This window comes from Metopolophium dirhodum, chromosome 5 (assembly GCF_019925205.1).
Source record: "Metopolophium dirhodum isolate CAU chromosome 5, ASM1992520v1, whole genome shotgun sequence".
NCBI lineage: Eukaryota > Metazoa > Arthropoda > Insecta > Hemiptera > Aphididae > Metopolophium > Metopolophium dirhodum.
Window position 1 is genome coordinate 38,927,103 of NC_083564.1, and position 19,949 is coordinate 38,947,051.

The 19,949-nt window shown below is 30.9% G+C and overlaps 1 protein-coding gene across 1 annotated transcript in view; it reads right to left on the reverse strand.

Moving 5' to 3' along the window:
• LOC132945372 (uncharacterized) overlaps window positions 1-18,754 on the reverse strand; it is a 34,846-nt gene extending 16,092 nt beyond the window's left edge. Inside the window, exons 1-2 of the mRNA XM_061015093.1 lie at window positions 17,214-18,754; window positions 1,574-1,687 (exon numbers count right to left, since the gene is read on the reverse strand). Of these exons, the coding sequence (XP_060871076.1) occupies window positions 1,574-1,687; window positions 17,214-18,628 (1,529 nt within the window). The 5' untranslated portion in view covers window positions 18,629-18,754. The remainder of the gene's footprint in view (window positions 1-1,573; window positions 1,688-17,213) is intronic.
• Between the last annotated feature and the right edge of the window lie 1,195 nt (window positions 18,755-19,949).

Below are 19,949 nucleotides of genomic sequence, written 5' to 3' on the forward strand. Positions count from 1 at the left end.
ATTTTCAATTTGAACACGTCATAATATTTATACTTCAATTGTTTTTCCCATCACAATAGCGTGCAATATAATTATTTCTATATTTGATTTTTTAAGATAACGACTAATGCGATTTATAATACTCAAAGTGAAATATATAGCTATATAATAATATGTGAGTTAAAGTAAAATATCCTACTTGCTGATACCGGTAATGTTAGGACATTAGATTCACATTTATATTTCTTACATTTACATTCATATATTAGATATAAAGAAATTAAAAAAATATAGATCGACGTGAAGTTTTAAATTTATTGAGAACTATAGGTAAGTAATAAGTAAATAAAGGCCTTACTTTAGTAAAGGGAGATAAACTATAAAGTTATATTTCCCTATGACACACAACACGTCTTATATTTAATGTATTTTATTATAATAAGCTAATATCGTATTAAAATTGTAATTCTTGTATATAGGTGCCTATTATAATATGCACACGAATTTTCACTTTTTGTTACTCAAAATGTATGTTCAAAAGAATTTATTAGATAATATACTTTCGTAATATCATTAAAATATTTTAATAATACCTATATGACCTACCTAGCTATTACATTTTTTTTATATTTCTTTATTTTAGATCACAGTATGTAATTTTTTCATAAGAAGAACTTTTATTAATCTCTCTGTTTTCTGTTACAATTATTGCTATACAATGATTATTATTGTTTTAATTTAAAAAAAAAAACACTTTATTTAATAAGTATAAATTATTGCTATTTACATTAAAATGTTTTTATTCTGACCAGCATAATATTATTATTTCTGTGACATGAAAAGTTTAGTTCATTTTTTTAATTCCTTATTTCTATTTAAGTACGAGATACATAGATCTACCTACCTACTTGTCACTTGACATATTTTTAAATGTTATCGGAAGCGCTAATTTCGAACCAAAATAAAAAGTTGAATCATTTATTTATAGCATAATGTTCAAAGAAGCGTTGGAATTATTTTCCTGAATTAAGTCCTTATGGAATTTAAATTGATGGTCAGAAATATTTTAATGTGCCAGCCACGTACACCCCATTAACATAACGATTTGTGATCATTTAAGCGTGCAAATCTATTCGTATCGTTAACCAGAACGACATATTTAATATATTTTTATAATAGTGCAAGCGTCATAAATCATAATTAACTATGGAATTTTGTTAGAATCATCGGAGTGTATATAGGTAACAACCAAATCTGACATTAAACTGCGGATTTGCCTTATAGTCAAATTTTAATTCTTACCTCTCTTACTCCCCCTATCGTGTTAATCCGCAAAGACTTGATTTTTTGCCATATCTGTTTAACCACCTTAACCTACTTACAGACCTAACTACCCAAGTATATAGACTTTAATGACCATTTGGACAATAGGATAACTATATGGTCTTGGGTTTTATTTCCTCAACTAAAAACAATGAGATTGGATAAATTATCAAGACCCTAATAGTTTCCTATTTATTCTAAACAAATAATAGTATCCTAAAATAAATTTATTAAATTATATTAAACGTAGTTATTGCTAATAGTTTTATACCTGGGGAAAAGCCGATCACAATTCAATCTCCGCCATCCATGTGCCGATTCCTTGATCAAATGCTCCAGCGCTCTCTCGACGGGAAATTCTCCCATCATTAAACGTAAACCCAAGCTGAAAAATAAACATAGCAAAGTGAGTAAAAAATAGAGCTCATAATATAAGAAATTTAATTTTAAAAAAAATTCAAGAACCATTATAATACATCATATCACGTAACGTAATGAGATTATTTCGTCTAAATAGGTGATATTTTAACTGAAAATAAATTAATTTAATTTATACAAAGTATTCCAAAATGTGTGTTTGTTCAACAATTTAGAAAACATTTTGCCTTTACTATTTTGTTTTCTTAAAATTTGTAGTTTTGATAATTTATCAATTACAAACATTTCTACAGTGCATTTTTTGTTTAGTACGCTCCAATAAATTTAATTTTGATTGGAATCGTTTTCCGAGTACAACAGTAGTATAGTCTCTTTTAAACACAATATCCAAACATGGTATTTATTCATCACAATAATAATACGATCTACTCAATTAAAAATAAAAATAAAAATAATAGATAGTATGCTTTTGATTTGCCTATTACGTAGGTAATGCTATATCGATGAATCATATTATATTTTATATCCGTTTTGAGAAGTATATATATAATATATAATAAAATAAAACGGACGTTTCACAACAGACACAATGTGTTTACAAATATCAACGGATAGGAATTTCGTTTTCCATCACAGCACGTTCAGTCAAATAATACCATCATTGATTAACAGTATTATTTAATGGTTCGACAACTGGAATATTATGTATCTAAATTCTAAATGAATAATTTACACGGTTCTTGATGAATGATTACCTATAATAGTTATAGTAGCTACATACAGTCTCAACGTTATACGACACGATTTATGCTGACGCCTTCTCCGACTGTTTTGATAGTATTGTTATTTTTCTGTCATAAAATGTTAATATGGTATTATATTATTATTATCCGTAACCAATAATAAATATAACTAAACTACTTCCGGTCATTACATTATACTTATACTTCGTCAACGCTTATAATATTTACAAAAATCTATGTTTTGTCACCGTGTGCCCCCCCCCCCCCCTCACTCATTGAGAATAATATTATTTACGCAACAATAATATGCGTCCCTGGCTAACGATTTATCTACGTTTTAGAATTATAGAAAAATAAGACCTGGGGGGGGGGGGCGCAACAGGCGATCGACCGTGCCCAGTAAATTATTATTTTTCTAACCTAACCTAACCTAACCCATACGTAGAAAAATAATAATTTACTGGGCACGGTCGATCGCCTGTTGTCCCCCCCCCCCCCTCAGGTCTTATTTTTCTATAATTTTATAATATAATAGAGGAACCCAACGACTAAATGCAATATTTTAAATATTGCAATGTCAAATTTTTATTTTTATTATTCTATTTGTTATTATTAAGTATATTGCAGTAAAAATAGTAATAATTTATACTGACATCAAAAAACTGTAAAATATAATAACCTGATAATCATTATTTATTAGTTTATTTATTTAAACGCCTGTGTGGGCTCAAGTACAGCATATAATAATATATTATATTCTTAGTTGACAATATGTTTTGATATTACCAATTATATTAGAATATAATTTCATATTGGACCATGAAAAATAGTGGCCTAATATATGACTGTGGCCAAAAACTTGATGCATTTACATTTGTATACGATGCACGATTTTTATAGAAATTTAATTTATATCATGCAAAATTCGATGGTACAGATTTTAATTTTAATTTTAATCGTTTTCAGTTAATGTTTTTTTTGCGTTAAACATTATTTGTTAAACCTTAGAAGTAAAGTTAAAGTTTCTTAAAGTAGAAGTAACCTAACATGACATTTACCCCAATCCTTCAATTATTTATATAAATATGATTTTTTACAATACTGTAGTGGTTGAGTTTACAATACTGTGAAGCCTACCAATAGATAGGTACTAGGTACATATTTGTTTTGGAATCAGCTACAATTAGTATTGATATAAATATATAACCACTTCGATTTATTTAAAATTTTAAAATTATGTTATAATATATCATTATATATTTAAGAAAATTATAGTAATTTATGGTAATTTTTTTAATTTTTAGTGAATATTTTGTTATTTTTATACAATATTTTAACATTTTTTTCAAAGATTTTTAGGTCATCAAGTTCCGAGCTCCAGTAATGATTTTCATATTTGTACCGCGAAAATTAAGTTGACCTTTTTAAATGTTTAAAATGCGCCTATAACAATATTATGATGGTAATAATATGTTTTGAATATACATACATTTAAAGCAATTTTGTTTGTCCGGTGGCCCATTGAAAATTATCACGCCGGTTGTTTAAACACGAGTAGGCCCGACACTTAATATTTTTTGTCCACGCACAAATTGCACTGCACGCGTTTACAACGTGAGTACCTATCCTAATAGGCACAACGATAATAATAATAATAATATTAATATGATAACGCGACATTTACTACATCATTATATACGATAATATAGCACAAAATTATGTGCATCGACGTCGATGGTTGCGTGCATAATTGACCGCCGTATAGTCACGGCCCAGCCTCGCATCTTCGTTAAATGTGCGGCAAAAAATTTCCAATTGGAAAAAAAAATTGACCGGCCATTGTTTGCGTTCCGTTTGGTTGCGGTCCATTAGAGTAGTCTTATATATATTAGAATATTATGTCAAAGCGACGGGTTCGGAACGTAAATCTACGTCCATATACCGCGGTCATGGTATACGGTATTGGCAATATACAGAGTGATCCGTTTAAACTGCTAATTTTCTCTGTTGTGATTTTAAATTTTTAAAAACCGAAAACCGTTCATATTATAATATAATAGGCACCATATGGTATGAAGTATAGTGAAGTATATTCAATAAGTTTATGACTAGTTATAACCGTGATACATTATATTAAAAAAATCAAATTGTTTTTTATAACCGCGGTTTAAAGCTTATATAATATACGAGCGGAATATACATTGCAAGTCACGCGCATGGCCTCGCTGGTCATTTCACTTTGAACTTCAAAATGTTTTCTCTGAGAAACTGAGAAAAATGAATGTAGCGGCTAAGGTACGAATCATCCCACGCTGTATTTGCCCGACTTACACGCGAAGCACAATGGGTTCTGTTTCGAAAGCGAAAAACAAATGATAACATAATAATAATATTATAAACAACTCGATATGAATTTTATTTTTACTATCATAAACTATTATTGTCATTATCCTATTTTATTCTCCTTTTGTTTGCATGATTTTGGCACCCACTATAATGATCATGTACCTATATAATACTGCTGCAGTGGTACTCATCATTGGCGCCATAGAACAGTGACGTCACGATAACGGTGAGCGTATAATATTATAAGAAACACTGAGAGCAGTTCTCAGTTATTTTCACGTGAACCAATATCATAGATCACTATATTGTAGGTAAAGGATCTGTATGAATATTTTTGGTAAAAAAACAACTTTGTGCGGTGGTTCATGATAACGTAGAAATTTTTTTACTTCCGACATCTTTCAAACACTTCTTGCTCTTTTAATATTCGTCTCAGTAAAAAAAAAAACAAAACAGGATCAATCGTTTTCATGATAAATTTGTGTTTCTTATGGAGATGTTTCATGGTTCGAATCCTAATTGGATACGTCTTATCGTAAACACGAAAAATCGCAACAAACGCAAACTGTTGCTTTTCACATAAAACAACCTGCTAAAATATAGTGTATTGAAAATACAAAGAGGGAGGCCAAAATCAAGTTTCGAATTTTTTATGTAATGATTTATACTGATTATTTTAATAATATTATGTAGGTAGGTGTATTAAATTTGAAGAGAAATTATATTTTATCAAATTGCCGGCGATATTGACCATTTGTTGAAGTTTGAGTATAAATAGGTAGTCGTCGATCGTCGTTCTACTTTCTTTCAAAATATATCTATAGTCAAAGAAATAATATTTTGATCCCCTCTCATTATTTATTTTTAAATAGTAACTGACCCGGTATACCGTGTCTGTATACAGAAACTCAAAAAGTTGATTTTAGTATCATAAATATAAAGTTAATATTTTCATTCAATTATTTTTGTAAGTTATGGATTGTTATTATTTAAATGTTCCTATGTCAAATGTTATTTTATGTCACCACACTTACTTATTATACCTTGTCGTATAAATTGTAAATATATATGTTTTAAATAAAAAAATTCTTGAGTAAATAAAAACCCATAAACGATATATTATTTTTTAATTTCTCCTTTAAATTGTGTAAAAATACATCGGAGATACGCATATATCATTTCACATTTAAGTTTTTTTATTTAAAAGATTTAAATGTTATTAAATGTCCGTTCATTCAAAATCATCTTTCGATTGATGCATTGTTTTCACTTTTCAGATTAAAATAAATCCAAATAAATGGCTTGTCCCGATTTTGCACCTAACTCACTAATTTTTCACCAAGTTCATATCAAATAAAAATTCTCGATTATTCAGTTAACTGAATGTTTACATCAAACTTGTAATTAATATAAATTATGAAATATGAAACTAACATATTATGTATAGGTACCATACAATGGATAATATACAGTCTTGTGGTATAGACGGTATAGTATGTAATAATATACAATATATATTATTATGTAGATTTGTTGTTTTTTTGTTTTAACTTAAATCTATTCCTTATAAACTAAATAATTTTATAATATAAATCTACACCACTATATCATTTAATTTAATTATATTATTATTTTGACCATAATTTATACATTTATTAAAACTATTGGTGCTTTCAAGGAAATAGTAAAATTATTCTAAAGTTGGTTAATTTTAATATTTCAAAAAACTAAAATGGGTAAAAATATATAGGAAATATATATATACGAAATTAAAATATTTCACATAAAAATGAGTTTCAATTTAAAATGAATAGCTGCAGTGAGTGGTTTGGGAATGATCTAGTTCCATAAGAAATGGATACCTAGTTACTTTTTTTAGAAATATAAAGCTTGGAACTACTTTCTTTTAAAACTAAAGAAGACGAGTGAACTAATAATTAAGTTTTAATTTTTAGATTGATTAAGCAAATTTTGCCATATTATTATTAAAATTAAAATTGAACTAAAGAATTTATAAAGATAAATCACTGATCAAAGATATTATTACCTTATGTATAAAAATTAGGAAAACTAAATTTTCAGGACTTTCGATCAATATTGCAATATTTAAATTGGACATTGTAGTATGTGTGTAGTATACCTATTTCCAATTCATATTATATTTATATCCTTATGACAACACCAAGTTATTGATCTATTATACCAATGTATAACTAAACGTTAAAAGTACAACAATTTGCATCCATTATTTTGGATTATTATTATTTTTGGTTTTATAAATTAATAATATACTGCAGGCGTGTGTTTAAGTAGAATTAATTACTTAAAAATACAAAAATTAAAAATTATGAACCATTACCTACTACGGTTAAGTAAATACCCTATATTTTTTAAATTACTCGTAGGTAGATACTTATGAAGAAAGAATTAATATTGTGGAGTATCAGAATAAGGGACCTAAAAGTATAATTTTAAGTATAAAAATGCCTAAATGGTTGTCTAAATTAATTAACCAAAGGCGTGGTAAGCCCATAATAATTAATACGTTTAAATACAAATCGTTAACAGCGCGATGCTGCAGTTTGGTATAACGTGTGTTAAACGTGATGGTGAAACGGTATTAGGTATAAAGTTTAACGATGTGCTTATTTCAATAGCTGTATCCATACATTGTTTTTAAACTATATTAGAACCCGCGTAGACTGTTGTTACAACACCGGGGTACACAATTCAATAGGTAGTGGTATACAAATAATAAGGGTTATTTTTCCCATAGCTTTTCTCTCATATAAATAGAAAAACTCTTCAGCCGCTGAAAAAACATAAAATTTGAGTTGCCGGGAGAGTATAATGTATAATTCAGTGGCGTATATAGTGGGGAGAGGGGGGTTTGTTAGAGGTTCACCCCCCCCCCTGAAAATAAAAGTATGTGTGTGTAGGATTATATTATTAATTGTACTGTCGGGATTTCTAAAACCGCCCTCGAAATTAAACCCTATATGTGCCACTGAAATGTATAATAATAACAAGCGATTATATAGCGGTTACGTTTGTAATGTCTAAGTTTATTCATTGTTATTGCAATCGAAAACGCAGTGAATCGAGAACGCGCGACTTCAGCTGCAGGGACGGGCGTGACGTCGGGGCATTTTCAGCTGGAAAACGCGTATTAGCAGCCGGTCAGCGAACGGTCACGGCTATATATATATAACTACCCTATACTATGTATATAATATATATATTGGGAACTTTTCCTCGCGTAGCACCCGGAAGCGAATTGATCGCCTCTCGAGGACCCGTTATTCGCACACATCGGGCGATATGCCCAGCGACTTGTTTGTGCGTGTTCCTCGCAGCTTTCGGTGGGTCGCTTGCCTCCACGCCTCCCCCCCCCCCCCACGCCTTTTTAACTTTCAGTCGACCGAAGTGAAGTTTTCATTACTTTAAGTACGTATATGTGTGTGTGTGTGTGTATAAAATTGTTTTTTATACCGTCTCTCTACGTGTTCCGCGCGTAAATCTCGACACAAACGCACTTTGGCCGCACGATCTGCAGTCCCTCGGTTCAGCGCCGTCCCACCGCCATATTACGCCGCGTCTCATAAATAAAATGTTATGTAAATGTTTATAACGATATTATTCTAAAGAATCCAGTAATTATTGCTCTCTGCGGAAGACGGGTGAGCGAACAGCCAGAGGACGGAATAACCCTCCAGTATAGTAGTCGCGGTTCGTAATTAGTATAGGTAGGGTACCTAATACCTACTGCAACTATATACGAATCGTTAAGTATAATATTAATACGTTTACCCACTACACTGTATACGATACGGTATTAAAAAATCGTTTTGCGCCTTAAGTATCATTCACACACACACACACACACACACAATCACAATTTGCGTCCCGTTGGCGGTGCTCTCCAGCCGGTGCATATTATATACTATTATCGTAGGTACCAGCTATTTTAACGGTTCACGCCGCGGTGCGCGCACCGGTCGTGACCAAGACGACAACTTAGTATTATACTACCACGGGTTGCGGACGGCAAAGAGCGAAGAAAAAAAAATAAAACGACAGCAAAAAACCGATTGTATCGGACCCGAACGTCTTATTCCCAACTCGTAACGACCCGCAGAAATAAAACACCGTAATAATTTTTGATATCTTTCCATGCCGAATTTTCCGTTGTATAATATTATTATGGTTTTGCGCGTGTGTGTACATAGGCATGATGATGATGATGACGATAATAATAATATGTTCTTCAATACAAAAAAAAATGATAATAATAATAATAAACACGACCGTTTTAAAGCACGATTTTCTAGACGAATCCGTTATTCCCAGCTCGTTAAACGTCTTTATAGTCGGGATCATATAATGACGTCCAATTTAACACTGTGAAACCCTGCGTGGACGTAAATTGTCTTTGGAGTCAAAAAACCGTGAAGTGTGTTATACACACACGCACACACACACACACTCGCACTCCACATGCATATGCACAACAATGTATTTTTATAATATATAGTTACCTATAATAGTTATAATATTATAATATTATATTTGTTTATTATTTTTTTTTTTACTGGCTGCACATACCTATTTACCGTCATCATAAGTCATACGATCACGCAAATAACCAGTTAATCACTGTTACGGTAAAAAATCACATGTGCAACGAATATTGAAAAAACAACGTATAATTAGTGTTTACCTACTAGCTGTTTACAAACTCCGATTTATCACGGTCCGCTTTTCCTCTTCGCTGGGCAGTTACGCGTAACTATTCTTCATCAATTAAAATAAAGTAATAAAAAACAAGTAGGTGTGAACCTAAATATTACTAAGTTAGCTTTAATTATAACTCTGGCAGTACTTAATAATATGTATCGTTTTCGTTAAATACCCAATAATTTGATAAGATAAAAATCATAAATACTTCGTGACACGAACAAAATTGTCTTATACGGGTTGATTCACCATGCATGCTCACTCCCCCCATCTATTTTTCTATCAGTAATACAGTTATTCAAAAATAAAAATCTTTTTTTAGAATATTTAAATTTACTTATCAACCTTTACAAAATTCTTGAGATTTATTGTAATACTTAAGGAGTGTCCTGTGGCGATTCAAACTCTTTATGTAGTACAAAACAAATTCAAGAGTTTGAACAAATGGGTTTGAGTATATTTAAAAATTTCAAAAATCAAAATTTGAATAAATTCGTTATTAAAAGAAAAATGGTTGTGAGCATGCTTTGTGAATCACTCTATATATTCGATGAAGGAAGGAGGGGGGGAGGGGTAATAGCAGATCAAGAAAAATTTCGTCAAATTAATAATATCACTTATATTACACACCGACAAAATTGCTCTCGTGATCGTAGGATCTCGTGAGTCGTGATTCATAAGTGGTTTAAAAACAGCATTATCGTTTTGAAACTAATTTGTCGTTTATTAACTCTTGCATTATTATTGTAAGTCCTGTAATATCATTATTAATATCCTCATAGATGGTTATGGTGATTTTCAGAAAAAATAAGTCGTAAATTGTGTAGAGACCATAATATAGGACAGTGGAGTCCGCAGGGGGGAGGCAAACGGGCTGAAGCCCCCCCCCCCCCATTGACGTATTATTATTACTTTAAAAAAATAAATATTTATCAAGTTTCAACTGTCAACTATAGTAAGCAAGACGTAAATTACATAAACGTCTTACCAGAATGAATTCATTTTTGAAAAAACATTCTATTTGCATACCAATTTTCATAAATTAAAATCATAAATATAATTCTGTAATTTTTCGGAAAAAGTATGAACTACTTGTATGAAAGACCTTATATTCCATTTTCTAGTCTTAGCTTATACACATTTAATATTTTATAAGTTTTGAACTACAAATTAACTGGGGTTTTGACGAAATTTGAACTTTAAATGCTTATAAAAAAAAACCATGATTCCTATTTTGGCTATAATAAAAACTTACGTAAATAATTACGTAATAATTACGTAAATAATTTTTATTGATATTTACAGGAAAAAAATAATTATAATTAATCAAATACAATCCAAGTGAGGACGGTATAACCAAGCTGGTTACCAAACAATTTTAGTAAATTTTCTAATCTTCTAAATTTTTTTCTGCAATTATTCTAAAAAGCACTGAGCATTTTCAAATTTGACCTCTAAAAGTACAATTTGCTTCCAAAAACATTCATCGGGAATTAAAGTTTATGATCAGAGCATTTTTTCTACCAGAAAAGTTGAGAAGTTACAAACATTTTAAAATACCTCAAATAAACGTCTCCAATTATTAGACTGGAAAAAATAAAAATAAAATTGTAACTAATTTTCAAGCCCCCCCCCCCCCCCCCATTGAAAAATCTTGCGTACGCCACTGATATAGGATATAAAAATATAAAAGAAATCACAAACTACAATAAAACTGGCAGTTTTCATTTATAATAATATAGCTAAAACTACATATGGACATCATATATTCATATATGACCTACCTACGTCATATTTTTTTATAGCGTAATACAACTTGTTGTTGTACCTCATAACTAGTTTAATAAAATATAATATCTCTATATTATACGACCCATACTGACCATTAATATCGCTTGTGTGTCAAATTCATGATTATTATCCAAAATAAAATTGAATTAGTAGGTAATGTAATCTTTGACATGTATCATATTTGTAAAAATAAAACAAACTGAACTCCAGTCAAAGTGAAACTTGTATCAACTTATATATTATGTAAGTATACTTGTATGGGTACGGATTTATCATATTCAGTAGGTATGGAAGATAAAATTACGTCTGTGTCCGTCTCGCCGTGGTTATTCAGTTATGTTAGTGTTCATAATTTTAAAATAAACGTCATACCTATTATTATCCTTTCAGATGGATTTTAAATTATTGTTTTTCAAAATTATTAGTTTAACAAATTAACTATCCTTAATTATTATTATTTCTACTTGAAACTTAAAAGATTAAACTGTTAGAATTACTGTACCTAGTATTCATAAAAGCAAAAAATAATAACATCTATCCCTAATATTAGTTATCAGCGTTTTGGTAAATGTATACCTACACGAATAATGCCCGAGTGCCTAAGTAAGTACTAATTAATATTTATTTACCATAACAAAAAATAAATTATAGTTAGGTATTTACGTATTTTTAACATTATATTATACTATAGGTTATATACCAGCTATAAAGTAATAAAATGTACATAAAATATAGTAAGTATCTATATATTAGTATAAGTAGGTAATAATAATAAATTAAATCTTTCGTTACCTAATTTAAACACACATATACACACTATTTTATCAATATAAACTACTTAAATTTTCTAATGTGATTTAATTTAACATTTTCGTAAGCCCATTTTTAGTTTTAAGTGTTAAATTAAAATAATTTGAGTAATATAAATTTTAATATTTTTGTAAAAAGTACCTACACAGCTTTTTTTTTTTTGGAAAGTGGAAACCGTCAATTAACTATTTTGTTTAAAAAAAACTTATTACGTTACATTAAAAAGGCGGGAAATCTGATATACTAAAGGGTACTTAATTCAATTACTATTTTCAAAAGACAATAAACCATTTTCAACGTGGTCCAAAAAAAAATAGTTAACGACCTAAAAATGACCGAAATCCAATTTTATAGAATGACCGTCATCATTCACAAACAATACAACTATTTCCAAAGCTTTTATTGAGACTTATACAGCCTGGAAAACAATTTAGTGACTCCAAATCGTGTATACCAACGTTTTTCTTTTTTTTATTGAAAAATCAACTCCTTTTATTCAAGCTTTTGAAAAACTTGGTACTTACATAACTATAACAAAAAAAATGTCGGTGGCATATCGCGTAACCAATAATATCGGCAGTAAAATATCCTATGGACAAAATGTCAATATGAAATATAGCAGAAATGTAATTATAATATAATACTCGAGTTCAAGTATAATTATTAATTAGTATTAAATAGTTAGCATACCTATCTAAATATAATAATTAATAGTATACAAATATAATATTATTAGTTAATTAATTTATTAATTACCTAGTAGATATTATTTGTGGAATTAAAAATTTAGAATAATTAACGTAAATATTAAATATTAATTATTAGTATGTATTGTATTATAATAATTATAAGTATTATTTATTTATTTATTTATCGTATGGCACATTTTGACACATAATATACATACAAAGTTGTAACATGGAATAAAAATAAAAATAAAAATAGAATAATAAAATAATCTATATAAAAATAAAAATAATGTAACAATGTTCAATGGCGTGTAATTATCAATTTGATAACCAGCAACAGACACAGAATATTATAAGTATTTCTAATATATTTTACACCGACATATTAAAACGATAAGTAAATGCGGTATTTTAGTTGAGATTTTTTGTCGGCAACTCGAATAAGTTTTAAGTTATAACTATGTGACTGATGTTAAACACAATAAAAAGAAATATAATAAAAAATAACAAATCAAAAATTATAAAAAGCATAAATAACATAAAAAAACAATTCTCTATCGAAAATAGGTACTAGCTTCTTGGGATTATAATATATAAAAATCACAGGGGCTCTATGACTCTCCTTCCTCGTGAGGATATCCAAGTAATATTTATTGTAGTATCAAACATTTAACTATAACAATTATTATCTTCGTATTCAAAGAATAAATAAAACAAATCAACATTAGCGAATTTTGATATAGATCTATCAACATTTTCAAAATAAATCACCTATTTAGCGATTTACAGTAAAAGTATTGATTTTCGTTTAAAAAAAGAATTTTGTATCACCAAGGAACACCCCTTATGATATTGACAATTTTAGTATTTTAAAATATTGTCCTCGAGAAAACTTCAAAATTCCAAAAGTTAGAATTTGAATAAATTCGTTGTTAAAGGAAAAAATAGTGGTGAACATGTTTATTGCTTGGTCAATCACTTTATATATAAATATATATTATATATTTAAATTAATTAAAATGTTGTTAGGTATATATATTATTGAAAAAATGATATGATATTATTAGATCTTAGTTCTAAAGACAACATTCAGAACTGCAAAATAGTAGATACTATAGTAAAATAAGTACTCGTTTCGTTTCATTAATTTCGGCACGCAAAAAGTTGTATCTACTTATAAACTTAATTTGTAAATGTATAAGCTTTATGTTAAGACTTTCTCAAGGTGTGTTTTATTACAATTAGAATTTAATAGAATGAATCAAAGTTCAAACATTAAAATGTCATACCGTAAATAGGTAATTTCAAGATTAAATGTTATCAAAATAAATCTAAATTTAAATAATACTTAATCTTATAAGTATGAATTCATGTTTCTAACGTTTGGTACTAATGTTTTACAGTTTAATGAACATTTTTCTGTTTTGTATAGAACAGTAGAACTAACTTATTTAATGACAAATTAAATTGTGAAGAAGCACTTTGCACATTAATGTAAAAATAATAAAACTGCATTTCTAAAGAGTGGAGAGCGTGTAATCGACATTTAAACGATTTTGTAACAAATAGCTTTGCTGACATTTATACTTCCAAAACTACTGGAATGTCTAAAGATTATTTTTCATAAGTACAATAAAATTCGTGATCACATTAGTGATGAACTATTCGAAACTAGTGGTAGAGTATTTTTAGCTTTTACAGTCGCAGCCATCAGATAATTTTAATATACCTATAAAGTGTATAATATATATATGACTGTAAAATAAATCAATATATAGCTCCTTTGTTCCGCTTATAATTTAAAACACTTCACACGGATGAACGGCCAATCATATAACCATGTAAGTATTTTTATTCACACATTTCATTTACTCGTTCGCTCTCTATATATTATGATACATAATAATATGTAGGTGTACTACCTATAGGGTATCGGTTAGTGATTTACAGCTCAACACATTATTATTAATAACTTTGGTTTGCTCCATCAATACAAAATGAGTTACAAAATATACCTATAAAGTTACAACATTGTACGGACACCGGTGGTATTTAACTCGTAACGACGTTTGATAAATATGATAGATCCGGGCACCCCACAAGGGAGAGGGGGGCTGTCGGACCTGGATTACAGGGACCAGGCTATTTCGCTGAAATACATTTGTAATTTTTGAAATTTTGATAGGAATACTTATTTTATATTAAATAATATTTTATGATATACCTACCTAAATGTATATTATAATATATTAAATAATTTTTTTATTTTAAGCTGTAGGTTAATTATTGATTACCTAGAAATCGTACATGGGACACCCATATCGCTTGTAATGGGTTGTATTTTATTGGGAATTTTGTATAGGGCCCACAAAAACATTTAGAACGGGGGGGGGGGGGGGGGAGCTGTGATGGATAGATATTTTTATCTTAGGGGTTTTAAATATAGATACATTGGCATTTTCACGTCAACATTGTAAACAACAAAATATTATGTTTTGAAACGCCGTCGCCCAGTTTCACACCTGATTGACCGCTATAATATAATACCTATATAATGTTATGGTTGCTTCACAATGCTAATGAACGTGAATAATAATTTTCCGTTAAACACACCGTCATAGAGCGACGATGCTAATTTTCCTTATTTGTCCCGAGAAAACGTATTTTACACGGTTCACACGTGCTCGGTTTTTTACGCCACAGAAGAAAACAGTAGTTAATAATATTATACAGAAACACGGTTCGGCGGGTGTTAAGGACGGTGGGTATATATTTTAGAAAAAATTATTTAGCATAATCATACCTATATCTCCTATATACGAACACGTTTTAAATTTTATCGTGCCGTAGGTGTTTAGAATGTAATGCGTTTCTATAAACGTGTTTAAAATGTCCACGCGCGGCACTTATGAAAATAATAATATATGGATCGGTGTGAAAGTCAAATGTGATCAAAAGCGTATTATGTGTTTGACCACTCTGTCGATGACCAGACCTATGAGTTACAAAAAATTGTCAGCTGAACTGATCTGCACTGACAAGGAACATTTGTATACTTCCCAAAAAAATACATTTGGCCAATATCTGCGAAATATTGTTCTAAACACGCCAATGCCGGAATACATTGAATATTCATTAGGTATTATGATATTTGCTTATCGCGGACTTTGATTTAATTTCCTCGCTGTAGTGATTCAAGACGATAGGTCCATAGTTCATATTATATGTACCTACCATATTATCGTCGTAAACCCAACTCAAAAATGGCTGTATTATACATTATAATCATCGTATGAATTATTTGTGTACATGTTGTACTTTCTTTTTGTAATATGAAATCAAAGACAGCCTTATCTTCAGATAAATTTCTAAAGTCCAGATATTCACAAAGTTGTGTGCAATCGTATACATAAACCACGGTGCCTTGTAATTGTATCCCGTGTGTTTGAAATTGAGTATAACTGTTATAGTGATTAATATCAAAAGCTTAACACAGTAACAACCACCGATCGAATACAAATATTGGTATAATGTACACTGTAGTAGGTACTAATAGAAATTGTCGAGATAGACAAGTAATTCAATAACAATGGTCGTATTAAAATACGTGTTAAAAGAAGCGAGTGTGCAGAAATTAAAATATAGTGTAGCACTGGAAAAATGTAAGCAATTAAATTCCGAGTGGTTCAAACATAAATCCCAAATCAGAACTCCCGATACCATTATGGTATATCTTCTGTTTCAGAAATTGACGAGAAACCGAGAAAGTTGTCATAGTTGACAGGGTTTTCATTTATAATTATTTCTAAATACATGATAATACTTAAAGCGCATAAGAATATATTATGTTATTGTTATATTCATTCAAATTTTTAGTAATATTGACGTGGAAAGTTATAGAATGAATAATAAACAGAACACAATATGAAAGCTATCAATTTGTCCAAGTAAGTATAATATATTATAGTATATCACTATAAGTACCTACCTAAGTACTATGTATAAGTTATTAAGTCATTTTTTTTTTAATATTTTAATAATATACATTTATTTATTTATTGATTATACACTTATATACAATTTTATAATTTATAATATATATATATTATAACCAATGTTTTTATAATAAGTATACCTACCTATAATTATAGTTTTAACTGTCTTTTATGTAGAATTAATCATTTTTAATAATCATAATTATTACTATGGATCCTAACAACTAAACCACACACACATTTTTTTTAATCTGATCATGATAATATTATTCAAATTAAAACAATAATAATTTAACCACTCAAAACTATGTAACCTAATTTAAATAGATCAACTAACACTATATCAGGAATTTAAATTGTTAAATATTTTTAAAAAAAATTAGTTTTTTTGTGAATTAATATAAAATAATTTTAAAATCTACCTGTTCATCTTCGCTAAAAATCCATAAGGTCCGTCCAGTTTAGCAGTCTTGTCTAAATTTCGACAGTATAACGTCCAAATGCAATCTAACGATGATCCACTAGCAGTGGGGTTATCACCCACGCTTTTTCCTTCGGCCTTGGCTGCCCGAGAGCTGCTCCTGTACGCCCTACTCAGATTGAGTATGGCTCTTAAACCACCGTTGACAAACTCCATCAATTCAGATACGAATCCTTTGGGGTTCCTGTCACGACGGTCGTCCTGTAGCACCCTCGAATTGGCCGACCGCAGTTGTTTAACACGGTCGGGAGGCAAAAACAGCGCATTCAATGCCACCACGTCCGGGTCGTTGAACATTTGCTGCCCGGCTTCCGCGTCTTCGTTGAGGGCAATTTGCTGTACGTTGTGTAACAGAAAAAGATCGATGGCCAATAGTCCAAACGAAACTAGGCTGGCGGCGGAATCGTTGGCGGCAGCTGGATAAATTAAGCTAGCTACAGGCGTGTCGGCGGCTACATCACTGGTGTTGGCGTACATTTCACGGAGCTTAGACAATACGATGGTAGCATTTTTCGTGTACAGCGATTGATTAACAGCGTCAACCATTTGAATCCATTGACTCTGATTCTTTCGGATGCCTGATTGGGCCAACCAATCGCGAACGTCCTGTAACCTTTTCCGCAAAAACGTGAACACAGGATTTACGGCTTTCTCGTCTGCGGGCGTTACGTCCTCGAACTGTGGATAAAAATAAGGGTACTCCTCACTTTCGGTAGTGCCCGGTGGTCGGATGTCTTTTCCCGACAATCGGATTGGGTGTTCTTTGAGGTAGGAGAACGCGGGTATAGGGTTGAACTTTTGTGTGTCTGGTTGCTCGCTCACGTAATAAGGTTGGAATTCTTGCGGTGGCTCCACCTCGTCCTCGGTTTTTCCTTCCATTTCGGACCAATTCGGATACACTACCTCACTCTTTTTTCTTACCCCGTTCACTCTGGACGGCTCTATGGTCTCTTCTACCGGGCTCACGCCGTCGTCGAGCTTGACCTCGACCCTCGAAGTCGGAGTAGTCGGTTCGATTTTTGCCATTTTCTCGATTTTCTCGTGTTCGACTATTTCGATCCTGCCTTTTTTGTTCTTTATGCTTGTGGTGGGCATCGCGTCGTAGTCAGCCGTCGGGAACGCCGATTTGACCGTTGTCACCTCGTAGTGGTGTTGTCTGTGGACGTTAGGGACCGCGTGCACAGGCGGCTGGTACACGGCCGCCGGCACATCCGGCCTGCTGTTCATGCCGAGCCACAGCGTCATCCCGATGAACGATACGGTGATGAGTAACCCGCACATGGCCACCAACACCCAGCACCGGCCCAGGCACGACGACCCGGAATCATATTGCTTGTCACGCATCTCGTAAAACATCGCGAACTAAACAGTACACTGGTCCGGTCGATAGCGGAAGACGGAATGTTCGTCGGATGGTACACCGGAACGAGACTTGGTGCCGGCCGAGCGTTTTGATGGCGGGGAGAAACGTCCGTCGGTACTGCGACCGCCACCACTGCCGCCACCGCTACCGCCACTGCCACTGCCACAGACGCTGACGCTGCCGTTGTCGTCGTCGATGATGAAACGGTTTTCCGTCACACAAGTAGATCATCACACGCGCGGTTGTCATCCGACCATTGTTTTTAATACGAAAGAAAAGAAAGAACGAAAGAAAAAACCTCACGACGATGATAAACCGATGGTTAAAAATTTCCTCGACCTGATTCGTACAGGCCGGATGGGGAAAGTTGAACGAATAATGCACAAGCGCAGGATATTGGACATTACAGACCGCCGGATGACCATGTGAAATGACTATAATTTTCGAAAATGTTGCGGTAGACACGATGAACATTTTATTTGAAGCATATTGTTATTCGTTAATTTGTATTTATTTTTAATTAATTCGTAAATGTCACTACCTACAAAGTATAAACCATGGTCTGCATTTTATGTAGAAAATTAACATTTAGAAAATACATTTTAGAAAAATGTCGACTAGTTAATGGATCTTTAAAATATCATAGTGGCGTATCGTAGTAATAAGCCTATTCTAATAGTTACTTAGAAATAATATCAAAAATAATAATTCTGAAGACACTGTCGTAAACAATGTTTTAAGTAAGCAGCGTTTAGATTCATCATTTAGTTAAATTATTATTATATTTAAAATATAATGTGGGTGATAAATTATAATAATATATGATTGATATTACGTGTAATAATACTATAAGATCTGACGTTTTGACATGTTTCATGTTATCATGATAATATTTATCGGATTAATAAAAAATAAATAAAGTTAATTTTATAAATTGGTACTTACTTATAATTTTCATGTAATAATAAATACTAGACATTCATTATAAAAAAAAGAAAAAAAGATTGACTCTCATCCACTGCTATTATAATGTTTTTCATGCATTTTAAATTAGGTATTAAAATTATATTGATTTTATTCGCTTGTCATTCTTCAACTAAATAATTTCATTTTATTATTGATGACTTAAATCCAATTTATTTTATGCTTGCCATTTTTTAAATATTTAGTAAGATGATAATGATAATGCCATGATTTTGTTTGTTATCATAAAAATTTGTATTATTATACAAAATCTGTTTTCATAATTAATCCATTCTACAGAAATTCCATATTTATCATTTTAGATTATACCTCATTAAAATAACGTTTAAG